Source organism: Mixophyes fleayi, chromosome 4, assembly GCF_038048845.1.
Source record: "Mixophyes fleayi isolate aMixFle1 chromosome 4, aMixFle1.hap1, whole genome shotgun sequence".
Classification (NCBI taxonomy): domain Eukaryota; kingdom Metazoa; phylum Chordata; class Amphibia; order Anura; family Limnodynastidae; genus Mixophyes; species Mixophyes fleayi.
Window position 1 is genome coordinate 143,241,388 of NC_134405.1, and position 15,031 is coordinate 143,256,418.

Sequence of the window (15,031 nt, forward strand, 5' to 3'; positions counted from 1 at the left end):
GAGCCTTCACATTATAAGGAACAGGTTTTTCCCACCCCAATATAACTCTGTCAAATCACAGAAGTGATCCATATGTCCACAGCCTGTGAACACATAGGCAAATCTCTTTTAGAGACCATTGGTCTTCCTACACTAGTGTCCTACTGACATATCTTTAATGCCCTAACAACATCCAATAAGTGAACACATCCCTCTTCCCAAAGACTGATTCGGGATTAAAGCCGGAATCGCAATGTTCTGATTTAACTGGAATTTAGAAACCACCTTAGGCTGGAAAGTTTTTTTGCCGTACGGAAACCTACACTATTCTCATGAAAAATCAGAAAGGGGCCTCAGTTCAGACACTCTTTGGGCTGTGGAAAGGGTCAGAAAGAATACAGTCTTCCATGTGAGAAATTTGACATCCACCAATTCCAGTTGTTCAAAAGGAGCTTGCTGTAATGCCTTCAACATTAAAATCTAGTCCCTTGGGACTAAAGGAGGACTGAACAGTGGTCGCAAATGTGTCATGCCCTGTAGAAACGTCTGGTAAGAACTCTATCCTTTTCTAGAGGAAAACAGAGAGCAGAGGTCTGAATCTTTATAGAACTCCATTTCAATCTATTTATTCAAACCAACCTGTAGAAAGTGTAGAAAATGGCCAACTGGAAATGTCACTTTATATTCTTGCATCAAGAAACATAATGTCTTCCATTACCTATGTTAATTCTTTGCCGAAACAGGTTTTCTGGCTCTGAGCATGGCTACAAACACCCTGTAGGAGAACCCCTTCTTCTTAACTATGTCTTCAACTACCACACCGTTCTAACCAGACGCACAGTCTGAATTATCAGATCCTTCCTTAGAGGAAGACACCAAAACAGACCCACCTGAGAATGTTTGTGTACTACGACCATCTTGTACAGTCCAGTGCCACCAACAGCACTTGGACCCATTCTTTTTTTTGAGCAGCAGCATTGCCACTTTTGGGAATAGATAAATCATATGAATATCCCATGGAACAGTCATGGTGATCTGCAGGTGTTTCTGTAGACACTGGTCCTGAGCAAAATCACTTCACCTTGTGATTCAGTCGAGATGCCATTATCTGGCTGACCCAATCTGTCCACAATCTCCTGAAAGATGTCCTGGTTGAGAGATTATTCTCCTAATCGCAGGACAATCAGCCTCACAATTTTCAACCACTGTTGTGAACACTGCAGATATTGCCGAAAATTTTTGTTCTACTCAGCGCATGATCTAGGTGGTCTCCTTCATTGCAAGGAAGCTCTTTGTTACTCCCTGATGGTTGATGTGGATGCAGATTCTAACTGAATTCTTAAGAGAAGTTGTCCCTGAACTAGAGCATTTAACACTGCCCTTAACTTTTGGACATAGCTTGCAAGCCTGGGCTCTGCCAGGGCCAACAGACCCTGATACTGGCTATGAAGAACGACAGCCTCCCTGCCCAGAAGACTGCCATCCATCGTCAGAACAGTCCAGATTCATAAGATAAAAAAACAGCTTCAGTTAATGTTGTCGACCCTCAACTATCAGAGGAGCAAGCAACACATCCTTAGAAACGGAGAAACTTGGTTTGTGTCATCAGGTGACATTGAGACTTTTCCCATTTCAAAATTAATTTGATCTGGAACACCCTCAAACTAATCAGTGCAAACTACATGGCCTCGAGGTGGTGACCATTGTCCCAAGGACCTTCATACAGGACAGAACTGTTCTCCATCTACAAGCCAATAGACATAATATTTATGAATACCAGCGGAAGAGTCATCAGACCATAATGGAGGGCCCAAAACTGGAAGTGGTGGGACTGAACCATCAATCGGAGAAAATTTTGTTAAGACATGCATGTATGCATATTTGACATCCAAGGACACCATGAATTGGTACCGTTCAATCCAGTTTAAAACAGATCTCAATGATTCCAGATAGAACTTACCCATCTAAATGCAGGTGTTGAAGCTAAAGAAAACTATTAAGAAATTCAAAGTGCCTATACGCCTGAATCTATACTATACTCCAAGGTACGCGGTGTCCCCTAATGGTTGCTGGAGAAATAGACTTGGCCTCTACTCGTACTGTCTTTAAGAGCTGCTGCATGAGGGAACGTAATAGTGGTGGGCTTGAACAATTGTGCTATATGGGTATCAACCTTAGTTCCTTCATCTATCCATATCCCCTTCAGGCAGTGGAAAAAGTGGCAGCAAACTACGGGTAACCGGAAACTTATTTTCAACTTTGGTATATGCCTCACAGAGCAAATTATCCAATAACTGATTCTTCCTCTTAAAAATAGTGTATTTTAAGTCTCAACTGTCCAGAATAAGAAGTGCCTTTCATACCGCCCACACAACATCATCAATCCCATACAGCCTTGTAGAGTACTCATCAAACCACGAGAAACCCTTAATGCCCAAAGCTAGCATCCTGGAGATGCAAAGCCCTGAAACTTGTAGACAGACAACCAAGTAGCAGCCTGACACTGTTCAGCCAAAACACCATGACAATCCACCCATGAAGCACCAACAGCCCTGATCAAATCAGCTGTTAAGCACACTGCCCGAGCAAATTGATTGTAAGCCAATCTAATAGTGGAAGTGATCCACTGTGCAAACGTCAGTCAAGAAGACAGCCAACCATGCTTGTGTGCATCATACAGCACAAACAGATCAGCAGTCTTTGAAACCACAGCGGTACGGTCCACATAACATCAAAAAGCCCTGACCATGTCCAAAAGCAACAAGGATGGATCCAAAGACGGAGAAAAGTTCAGAACACTCTTCTAATTTAAAACCTGGAGACCGGTTTTGTCCAGTCCACAGGAAACACAAGGAAGGGGGGTTGGGGGGGGTACAGCACAAAGCCCCCAACTCAGACACCCTACGCACCGATGAGACAAGTAAAAACCTCTAATGGTTCAAAAGTCCAGAGTACCAGATGAATAACCTCAACACTGAACCAGAAGGGTGAACACATCCTTGTGAAGAGACCATTCTCCCGGATGTACTTGGTTGCGACTGAGGTAATTGGCCTCACAGTTTTCCACATCTGGGAATAAGATGGCCGATATAACCAGAACATTACGTTCCTTCAACAACATGATCCTCTATGTCCCCTTCATGGCCAATGCGCTGTGGTTGTCTCCCCGACGGTTCAGGTAGGCCACACCACCATCGCACTGTCCGACTGGACCTTCAGAGGCTTGCTCGCCAACAGCCTCTGAGCCTAGGCAAGGGCCCTGTAAACAGCCCGGAGTTCCAGCACATTGATGGGCAGAAGTGTCTGCTGAGAATACCAGCGGCCCTGGAACCAGAGAGCACCAATGACTGAACCCCATCCTGACAAAATTGTGCCCATGGTCACCAGTGTCCAATTCCAAGATTGGAAGGAGCGACCCATGGCGAGATGTGAAAAGTCCAACCACCAAAAGAGGGACTGGCGAGCTGTCGCAAACATCCTGATGGACGGTTTGTACATATTAAAAGAGGATTTAAACCACTTTCAAGTAAGCTCCCTCTGGAATGTTTAAGAATGAAATTGGGCATAGGGAACCGATTCAAATACAGATACCATGGTTCCCAGCACTTCATGCACCAGAAAAGGGACACCTCCCGCCTCGGCAGAAGGGACCTAGACTTGCACAGGACCAAAAGAACCTTGTTCCCTGGAAGAAACACCCGCTAGCTAAGACTGGGTGTAAATATATGAAGTTGCAAGTTTCCGGCGGGTTTGAAAAGTGGAGGTGTTGCCTACAGCAACTAATCATATTCTAATCAACATTTATTTAGTACATTCTACAAAATGATGACTAGAATATGATTGGTTGCTATATGAAACCGCTGAAAACTTGCAGCTTGATACACTTACCCCCTTTTGTCTAAGTCTATGCCTACACGGCCGAGAGTCAAAAAAAAAAAAAAAAAAAGATTTTTTTTTTTTTAATCAGATTTTTTTTTAAAAAAAAAAAATTATCAAGTAAGTATTTCTGTACCCCATTTAACTTTGAAAATCTCAATAAAAATTTATTGAAGTAAAAAAAAAAAAAAATGATCAAGTAAACAAATAAACCAAGTAAAAACAATAATACAAAGTTCTTTTTAAATACTGTTTATTTAATATATTCAATTTAAATGACTTCACAGTGTCACCAATCATGGCATGGCACAGGAGACTACACACAAATCACAACACAAACTGCAAAAAGAAAAACCACAATGATGTTGAAAGTTACAATAGTTGGCCTTCAACAATTGGGCATCCAAGTAAGGGACAACTGTCACACCCTGAGAGTGAAGGAGACCTGCCGTGAAATCCCTTGGGTCAGTAGTTAGGCCACAAAGTAAAGTCCTGAACAGATAAAGGGCGTCATGGACTGCAAAGCATAGGTGACACTGATGCCCCCATTTCATAGGGGAACCTGAAGATAGGTATTCTTTATGTCCAGGGCAGCAAAGAACTCCCCCTGTTCCATGCCCATGATGATGGACCATAGTGACTCCATTTTCAAGGCCAGGACTCGAACCTGTTGAGGGGTATTTAGGTTCAGGACTGGCCGTAAGGAACCGTCTGGCTTCAGGACCAGAAAGAGATTGGAGTAAAACCCCAAACCCTGTTCCAGTGGAGGGACTGAAAAGGACCGAAACGTAGGATGTTTAGGTTTAGTCTGGCAAAAAAGAGCTATTGCCACCAGTGGCCATCTGAATAATATAGTCCAATTGGGATACGAAGAGGGTCACGCCACCAAAGGGTAACGTCTCTAGCGTACGTTAGTCGGCACCGGCGGACTCAGAGCGTAGCCATAAGGAACGCCTTGCCATTTCATCGAGTGCAGAGAGCTTCGAAGTAACTGAGAAGCCTCTGTAATGTGATCAGCCAGAACCGGCAAATCTGCCTGCTTGTGATTTTCTATCAAAGCTTTCGACAGCCCAAGTCTGAATAACCTTGTTTACCCAGGCTGTAGACATGCCTGGTCTGAAAAGGCTACCAGACACTACATAAGCTAAGCGCAGCAAGAAAATCAAATTTCTTGTCTGTCGTGCCCTCGAGAGAAACACTACCCTGTACAGGGATAGCAGTGGATCTGGTCAGCCAGGCAATAGGTGGATCCACAGCAGGAGGAGTCTCCCATTTTGCAGTCTCTTGTAAGGTTAAGGGGAAAAGAGATTTAATTTTCCGGCATATGAAAATGGCGGTCAGGTTTTTTTTCCATGTCTCCAAAAACAATTCCAGCAATTAGGTAGATGGAGGAAAATGGATCACCTGTTTCTTTCCAATCTAAAAAATGAAAACCCAGCAGAGTCTGAGATCTTTGGATATGCAAACAATAATGTTTGACAAGTCCCTAAAACTAGGTCGTCCACACTATGAGAAGTGGATAAATCCTCAACACTATAGGAATCCTCCTCACCCGACTCCCTCAACAAGTAGCCTTCCTCTTCAGAAGAGAGGTCAAAATTTGAATCTTGTGTCTGTGCCTCTGGAACATGACATTTACTCTTCATCCTATGGAGGCGCTAAGGAGGTGTTCAAAGAAGGAGGAGGCCCTATCTAAACCCTGAACGGACTCCGGATTGCGCCAAAGCCGTCTCAGCCTTGGACACCTCACAAGAGGGCGTTACCAATTGTGAGGATGGAAGGTGTTTTGCAAAAATAGAACTAGAAGAGTCACCAACCTCACGTAGAGACATTACCCACGTGAGTTCAGCTATGGACGTCGTCAGAGAGTGAAGCCAAGCCAGTTCTTCCTCAATTGCAGATACAGGCAAGCACTGTTCTCAGAACTCCGCCTCACACACTGCACACGGGACCTCCGGGTCAGACTGTCCACAAGACAATTTAGCGTTAAATTACACTTGTTGAAAATGTAACACAGTCTTTTCAGCAGACCCTTTCTTGGAAATCCCTTTCTCAGCCAGTGTGATTTTTTTTCTTTTTTAAATACACAAAGTACCAGTGAAAGAACAAAAATAAGTATAATATTCTGACAGTGACACAGAAATGTATATACAGATAGTCACTGAAAACCTATACATAATATTAATATATGTATATTAGAAAGGCTCACTCATACAGCAGAATTAATGGGGTAAAGAGCATGAACAAAAATCAAAATATAGGAAAAAACCCTACGCGTATCCTGAAACTGTTGTTAACAGAAAGGAGGAGCACAGCAGGGGGAGATTGATTGCAGATAAAATGACACTTCCACTGAGCATCAAAGGAATGGAGGAGAAGAGAACCTTCCTACTCACTAAAGAAGAGAAACAGGAATTCTGTGTCCAGTAAACCTTCCTCGTTTGCTGCCTGGTACCCTCCGAGTGAGTGTAACCGCAGCTGTATTACGAGTCGACAAATCTGCTGTGGCTGCTTTTTGTACCCCCTCCGTTGCCGGGCATATGCTCGTTGCCTCGGTGGACGAGACAGCAGCACAGACGTCAAGTCGGCTGTGGTCGTGGTTGTCAGCGTTACCCGCCTGCACAGAAACACTGTGCATGCGCAGACAGCCTCTGGTCATCTCCTGCACTGAGTTCAGGAAACGTCTGCAAACATATTGCAGTCATGTTGGGAGTGAGGGGAGCCAGCAGGCTGCTCACCTGGATTGGAGGAAGGCCGTAGGGCTATCCACTATTGGGGAGGCGTCCCTGAGCCCAGCACAGTGACAAAAAAACAAACAAACAAAAAAATAAAAAATCCAGGGCAGGAGCCCTAAACACATATGCTCGTACTGCAGGGATAGTTCGTCTGGGAGGGGCGTAGTAGGGGAGGAACTATCCGCTCAACACTTTTATTTAAAGGTGTCCCTGACTCCTGGACCACCTACTATACCTCAATGTCTTGCAGGGTACCCATATAGGGCAACAGAGAAACTTTAATATGCCTGTGACTTAACAACTGATAGCGCCTAAACAGGTTCATCCAATGGCGCCGCTGAGCGACCAAATGCTCCCCTAAGTGCACTCAGATGAATGGCATCAGCTGCTGATGCTTCAATGACAGTGATGGAGAGACTGATACTCTTGCCTGGGAACACGAAGTGGTCTGCGAGCTCAGAAATGGACCGAGTCACATTGGTAGTGCAAACTGCAGGAGCAAGCCTTGTCAACCTCGCAAGTTGCCCATAAATCGTCCACGCCAGATTACCCGTTGAGCAAATTAGACTGCCATTTCACCTAGATATAAAAAGGTTACTGATGAAACAACCACAGACTTTGACCTGGAAATACTCCCTGTATCAGAAATGAAAGGTAAAGATGAGACAAAAGGCAGCTACAAAGAACACAATAAGAAGAAAGTGAACCCTGGATTGGCAGGCACAGAACCCTACAGTTAATGTGTGAAGATTCACACTAACCCACTCAAACAACTCACCCCAGCTCTAGAAATACTTCCGTGCAGACGGGAATTAAGAAGATTCAAAAAGCAGAAGGTGCTGGCAGTGTGTCAGGTTTTGGCGGGCTTCAGATTGAAGTGCACAGACAGTCTGATTTAATTCAAAGTGTCAAATAGATGCTTTATATTCCCTGTCTTAGAAAATAAATACAAATTAACTTTGTTATTGTGTAAAATTAGGCATTAACACAAGGGTGGAATGGAGAGCCTACCTTGTTGAGAGTCCGTACCGCAGCATATCTTAAAGCAGGTTTGGGGGAGCTACAGAACAGTTGTAGAACTGAAAATAAAAGGACCACAAATTGATCATTACCAGATCAAGATTAAAAGAAGATTCATCACCAATAGTGTTACATTCTATTTGTAATTTCACAAAATGCAAAGTGAGAAGGTACTGTTCAATCTTAAAAGCTAATGTAATTTATGCATGCTCTGAAATCACTGTCTATGCTCCTCTGTATGAATCTAGTAATCTGCAGTCTGAACAGAGCATTTCTGTTACATAGGAGATTTAGTGCTTAGTGCATGTTGTCTGCAGGTGCTGCTCTTACCACCTGTGGCCTCAGCCTCACTAGCTGCTTTGGTTCCACTCTCCCTTCATACCAACAAACCATTTTACTAATTTAAACTAATTTTTGAACATGAAATCACATGTAGTGTCCCATATACTGTATATACAGTTTTGATGGTATGGCACTTTGGCAAGTTTCAAGATATAGAGGGGGCAGAGAGGTGGGACAGGCAATAACCAGCATAGGAGTAGGGGTAAGTGAACAGACAAGACAGTTACATTTTCCATACTGTCAATTTTACATCTTCTCCACCACTGGATATTTATATGCACACATATTGTATATGGAATATCTTTAATATCTTTATATTTATTAAATACCTGTGGTAGAGCACAATACTTTATAGTCTTTTGTTAAAAATAGGTTTTGTGCAGACTGAACTGTATGGAGATCTTATGTTTGTTTTGTTCTCTTTTGTACGAAGATTATGATGTCTCTATGCTGGTAAATGTCTTAAAGTTATATCTTTTCTTCAATAAAGACAGCTTATAAAATAATTAAACAAAAAAAAAAAGGTTTGGTGACCAAACCCTTATTGTAGTTACACTACCTATACAACTTGTGTCAGTTGATATCCTATGCATCTAATAGCTGCGATTGCTTTGTAAGTAATTGCCTTTAAAAGCTGTGTGTAGGAAAGACTCAACACAGATAAAAAGCATAGCAAATTAGCATAGGAGTGGACAGAAGGGGAAGACTTTGGCGTGAGCTGGTCAGCCTAACATATGATGCAGCAATATGTGGAACTGATATTCCTTGTTTTTAATACAGAGTATAGCATGAAGTAGATAGAATAGCGTTAATAATGTTTTTGGTGAGTGTACAAGACAGATATATATATATATATATAAAATCCAAAATGAAGGAAGCACTCAATACTTAGATTAGTCCCAGAGCAATTCATCCAGTATAGCATTAACATAAATAACACTGTGCAAGGTTCATAGTGATAATGCAACACATTCATATGTCCAATGTAAGTAGGTTAGAGACCAGTGACAGACAAAGGCAATAGAAGCAGTTCTCAACCATATATTTCAGAATGAAAGCAATTATCCAATAACTGCTTCTTCCTCCTCTTTAACAGTGTATGGTCAGGCTACCCTGGATGTGCCTGTGATATCACCCACACTACATCAACCCATACCACATTGTAGAGTACTCCTCAAAACACCAGGGGGTAAAGGGAAACTTGCCTTTACAAGGCAGCGCCGCTTTAAATTTTAGCTGTCATCTCGCCGAACGCGCGGGAGTTGAAGAAACCGGAGTATGATACATTTTCCCCCAGGAGTCATGAATGTCTGAATCATCCACTACTTCACACTGTTCTCCGACTGAGCTTTTCTAGCAAAAGGAGGAGGTGCAATACAGGGGAGAAGCAAATAACCCCATTGGCCAGTCCAGACCTGGTACTGTCCACGCCTGGAAGCCATTTGAATGAGAGGTATGAGTGGCATGGAAACACTGAATTATGACAGCACTCTATAGTAATGTTCACCTAGAGAATACCGGTTTCTTTGCAGACTACAATAAATGAAATGCAAAAATGAGAGAACTGAAAAAAAAAAAAAAAAAAGGTGCCCTTTTTTCTGGGTACAAATTAAATAAGGGAATATAAGGTGAGGAGCTAAAGTTCAAACAAATTTAAGTTTAAAAAGGAGTGCCGTACTCCAGCACCAGTGCCCTGTATACCACAAGATTAAGCAAGGTTACCCGGATAGAATGAATTCAAAACTATTTACCTCAGCACACACCCCAGGCAACTAGTTCCAAATAACATATAAGTAGTAAATTCTGTGTACTAATGTATTTATTAGAGGAGGGATATATAAAGGGTGCTGTTCTGGATTATTCATGAGACATTACTGATAAGAATTCTCACACCAGATATCTTTATGGAGGGATAACTGTATCCAAAAGCTTGGTCTTGGGTTTTCCGAATACATTAAGCCTGAAGTATGGATATCTTTAATGCAGGATGGGCAAGGGTGCTCTCACGGTCTACAATAGTGCTGGCACTTTCAGCTCAGACTGCCCTGGTGGAGGTTTTGAAGGTTTTGTTTTTTTTCTAGCAGGTTCCTTCCTGGTTATTGAACACCAAAGATGCTTTGCATCCTTTCTTCTCCTTGAATAAAAATAAACTAGAGTTGTCTTTATTCCATTTTTAGTAGCATTCTAGTACTGGAAAGAGAATCATCTAGTAAACGGAATTTTTCTTTTTCAGATCTGGAATTTGCATAAAAAGGAAGGTATTTGGGGCAAGTCACTATCCACATACTTTTATGCACCGAGTTGCTGCCACATGATCCCAATTGTAAAGAGTTACGGAATCTGCTGGCACTATATAAATAAATGTTGATTTCCCGATTAGATATTTGCATTATTAAAGTACACCTGAACACTTGCTATTTAATCAGCCAATCATGTGGCAACTCAACACAGACATGGTCAAGAGGTTCAGTTCAGACCAAAACACCAGAATGGGGAGAAAGTGTGATCTATGTGACTTTAACTGTGGAATAATTGTTAATGCCAGACAGGGTGGTATAAGTATCTAAGAAACTGCCGATTTCCTGGGATTTTTACATACAACAATCTCTAGAGTTTACAGAGAATGGTGTGCAAAACAAATTTTCAGTAAGCGGCAATTCTGTAGGCAATACCTGGTTAATGAGAGGGGTCAATGGAGAATGGCCAGACTAGTTCAAGACCATGCATCACAGCAGTGATATGTAGAAGACCACACTGGGTTCCATTCCTGTCAGCTAAGAATGGGGCACAGGCCCACCAAAACCAGAATGGAAGCTTAAAAAAAATTATAGAACTGAAAAAACGTAACCTGGTCTGTCGAATCTTGATTCAGACTGCAACATGCATATTGTAGGGTCAGAATCTTGTGTAAAGAACATGAATCCATGGATTCATTCTGCATTGCATCAACGGTGCAGGTTGGTGGTGGTGCAATTCTATTGGGAATATTTTCTTGGCACACATTAGCCCCCTTAATTCCAACTGAGCATCATTTAAATGGCCACAGTCTACTACAGTCATGGCCAAAAGTTTTGAGAAGGACACAAATTATCTTTCACAAAGTCTGCTGCCTCAGTTTTTATGATGGCAATTTGCATATACTCCAGAATGTCATGAAGAGTGAACAGATGAATTGCAATTAATTGCCAAGTCCCTCTTTGCCATGACATGAACTTTATCCCAAAAACAACATTTCAATTGCATTTCAGCCCGGTCACAAAAGAACCAGCTGAAATCAGGTCAGTGATTCTCTTGTTAACATAGATGAGAGTGTTGACGAGGACAAGGCTGGGGATCACTCTGTCATGCTGATTGAGTTAGAACAGCAGACTGGAAGCTTTAAAAGGAGGGTGGTGCTTGAAATCATTGTTCGTCCTTTGTTAACCATGATTATCAGCAAGGAAACATGTGCAGTCTTCATTGCTTTGCACAAAAAGGGCTTCACAGGCAAGGATATTGCTGCTAGTAAGATTGCACCTAAATCAACCATTTATCGGATCATCAAGAACTTCAAGGAGAGAGTTTCAATAGTTGTGAAGGCTTCAGGGCGTCCAAGAACGTTCAGAAAGCACCAGGACTGTCTCCAAAAGTTGATTCAGCTGCGGGATCAGGGCACCACAGTGCAGAGCTTGCTCAGGAATGGCAGCAGGCAGGTGCGAGTGCATCTGCACGCACAGTAAAGCGAAGACTTTTGGAGGATGGCCTAGTGTCAAAAAGGCCAGCAAAGAAGCCACTTCTCTCCAGGAAAAGCATCAGAGACAGACTGATATTCTGCAAAAGTTACAGGGATTGGACTGCTGAGGACTGGGGTAAAGTTTTTTTCTCTGATGAATTCCTTTTCAGATTGTTTGGGACATCTGGAAAAATGCTTGTCCAGAGAAGGAAAGGTAAGTGTTACCATCAGTCCTGTGTCATGCCAACAATAAAGCATCCTGAGACCATTCATGTATGGGGGGATGCTTCTCAGCCAAGGGAGTGGGCTCACTCACAATTTTGCCTAAGAACACAGCCATGAATAAAGAATGGTACCAAAACATCCTCCAAGAGCAACTTCTCCCAACCATCCAAGAACAGTTTGGTGACGAACAATGCTTTTTCCAGCCTGATGGAACAGCTTGCCATAATGCAAAAGTGATAACTAATTGGCTCAGGGAACAAAACATCAAAATTTTGGGTCAGAAAACTCCCCATATTCCCCTTAATCCCATTGAGAACTTGTGGACAAACAAAAGCCCACAAATTCTGACAAACGCCAAGCATTGATTAGGCAAGAACAGGCCATCTGTCAGTATGTGGCCCAGAAGTTTATTGACAGCATGCCAGGGCGAATTGCAGAGGTCTTCAAAAAGAAGAGTCAACACTGCAAATATTGTATGCATAAACTTAATGGAATTGTCAATAAAAGCCTTTGACACTTATAAAATGCTTGTAATTTTAATTCAGTATGTCATAGCAACATCTGACAAAAAGGGTCTAAAAACAATGAAGCAGCAAACTTTGTGAAAACCAATACTTGTACAGTCATGGCCGAAAGTTTTGAGTGACATTTTCTAATGGCTACATCCAGCAGGATAACAGTCCATGTTACAAATTACACATCATCTCAAGCTGGTTTCATTAGTGTGATAATGAGTTCAGTGTACCTGACCCCCACAGTCATCAAATGTTAATCAAATAGAACACATTTGGGATGTGGTGGAACGGGAGATTTGCGCATGAAACTACAGGAACTGTCAATATGGATCAGACTCTTGTTAAGTGTTTCTATCACCTTGTTGAATCCATGCCACATAGAATTGAGGTTGTTCTGGGGACAAAGGGGGGTCATAGTACTAAAGAGGTGTACCTAAAGAAACAGGTCAACTGCAATGATGATACCTGAGGTGCAACATTTCTGGAATTTGGGTTATAGGGACTCAAACCAATTTTTTGTTGCTTACTTTTTGCTAGTACATGAGACTGCACAGTCTAAACATAGTGTTATGCCTTTTATCTACCCATGGTAAACTTAACAGGATTGTAACAGCCTACACTTTCAAAACTAAATAAGTGTTGCCTCACAATTATTGTCCGCATTGCTGCCTCAACGTGCTGGGGACACAAGCTCAATTCTGACCATGGTCTTAACTGTATGGAGTTTGTAAGTCCTCCCTGTGCAGCAATTTCCTCTCATCCTTCCATATAGCTATATTTTCCCTATAGCTTTTATTTGCCCTTTGTATGTGTCCAATGAATGTATAAAAATATTCATGCTATATCATTTTACATAGTTTTAGTAGGTGTTAGTATGTCTGCTTGCAGAGCACATCATTCAGCAATGTAGCCATTGTTTGATTCCCCTCCCCAAATTTCCACTACCTTTAGAAGAACATTTAAACCAGGCCTGTCCAACCTGCAGCCCTCCAGATGTTGTGAAACTACAAGCCCCAGCATGCTTTGCCAGTAGACAACCAGTTGATAGCTGGAAGGGCATGCTGGGACTTGTACTTTCACAACATCTGGAGGGCCGCAGGTTGAACAGGCCTGATTTAAAGCATTACTGCAGCTGTCAATGATTTATTTACATACCTTGCCAGTATATTATATTTACTTGACATCAGTAGTAACTCCACTGTATATGTGACTGGAAGGTCATATTTTAATACAGTTTACACAGCTTTTTTTGATAATACAAATCTATATGTTTTCACTGTATATGATATCCTTATGGGTGGGAGTATTTCTTAAAGTAAATGTACCAGAAAAAAGAAAGTCTATTCTTGTCCTGTGAAACAGGATATGCCTATGCCAATTGTGTCTCACAGTGCTAGGAATAATAATTTAGGTGTGAAAGAAAGAAAGAAAAAAAAATAGAAGATACCAAAGCTGGCTATTAAGCGAAATAATATAGCCAACAAGAAATTATAGCACAATATTTTTCAGTTTTAGTTCTCACCATAATAGAATATAAGAATTATATTATACACAAAAGGTTATAAAATCACTAATACAAGGAATAATGGGATAAAAAAAAAAAAAAAAAAAAAAAAAAAAAAGTACAACAAGTATGCATTCAAAAAAAATAATGAGCCAAGGTAACCCTCTGTATAGCAGAGAACTGATCTCATACCTGATACTGCTGGAGCCAGCTCCCTCGCTGTACAATTGGGCAGGTGGATAATTGCAGATGCTGCTTCATATATCACCATTTCATGTTTGTTTCGAAGGCAACTCTCAATAAAGTCAAACAAGGGACTGTTGTGCCTATAGAAAAAAAAATCTCCATTTCCTTACAAAGAAGCTTCTCACAAATAAGTGTTTTATTCAGAATGTTCCCATTTTATATTTTTGCTTATGTCTACTTGGCTTTTGTTAAATCATATTTCCTAAGAGGACTATTTTCTTTTAGCTCTTAAACATTGCAACAAACACAGTTTACTTTATTTGTAATCATTCCATTCCACGTCAGTGAAAGCAGGCTGGAGTTTTCCCATCCCCATCCATACTTAGGTACACACACTTTCTTGTCTAATGGTAGGCCACCATAATACATTATATACATGAAAAGTTTAAAGGGGGTTTAAAAGGACTAAAGGGAAGAATTCAGTTCCTCACCCATTATCAGACTCCTCCAGCAAACGGCTGGCAATTCGTATTAACATACAGTAAGCAAAAGGCGATTTCAGTCCCGATTTAGTAAACTTATTTATCATCTTGGCAACAGCAAGACGATCATTCTTCCTTAGGTAGTAGAGGAGTCCCAGTGCATGGTACTGTAAAAAGATAAATGTTATTTACCAATAATTAATAAGCAAAATCACTGAAACAATACACACAGCAATAAGAACATGACATCATTCACAGAAAACAGGAAAAACAATTATCCCCTGTACAAATACATTTAAAGAAAAAAAAACGGGGGTAGGAGGATTTTTAGCTTTATGTGAAGTCCTTTTCTCGGAGTCCAGTGAGGGGTACTGGAAAGACTGGGTTATAGAGGCTGCACTGAAGCTTGGGCAGTTTAAATTTGGCTCAAAGTGTTCAATCGCCTTCCCATCTAA

The 15,031-nt window shown here is 41.4% G+C and overlaps 1 protein-coding gene across 1 annotated transcript in view; it reads right to left on the minus strand.

The window, feature by feature from the left end:
• Nucleotides 1-15,031, minus strand: part of COPG2 (coat protein complex I subunit gamma 2) — an 83,419-nt gene that overhangs the window by 37,829 nt on the left and 30,559 nt on the right. The window contains exons 9-11 of the mRNA XM_075208539.1: nt 14,586-14,743; nt 14,101-14,234; nt 7,602-7,669 (exon numbers count right to left, since the gene is read on the minus strand). Of these exons, the coding sequence (XP_075064640.1) occupies nt 7,602-7,669; nt 14,101-14,234; nt 14,586-14,743 (360 nt within the window). The remainder of the gene's footprint in view (nt 1-7,601; nt 7,670-14,100; nt 14,235-14,585; nt 14,744-15,031) is intronic.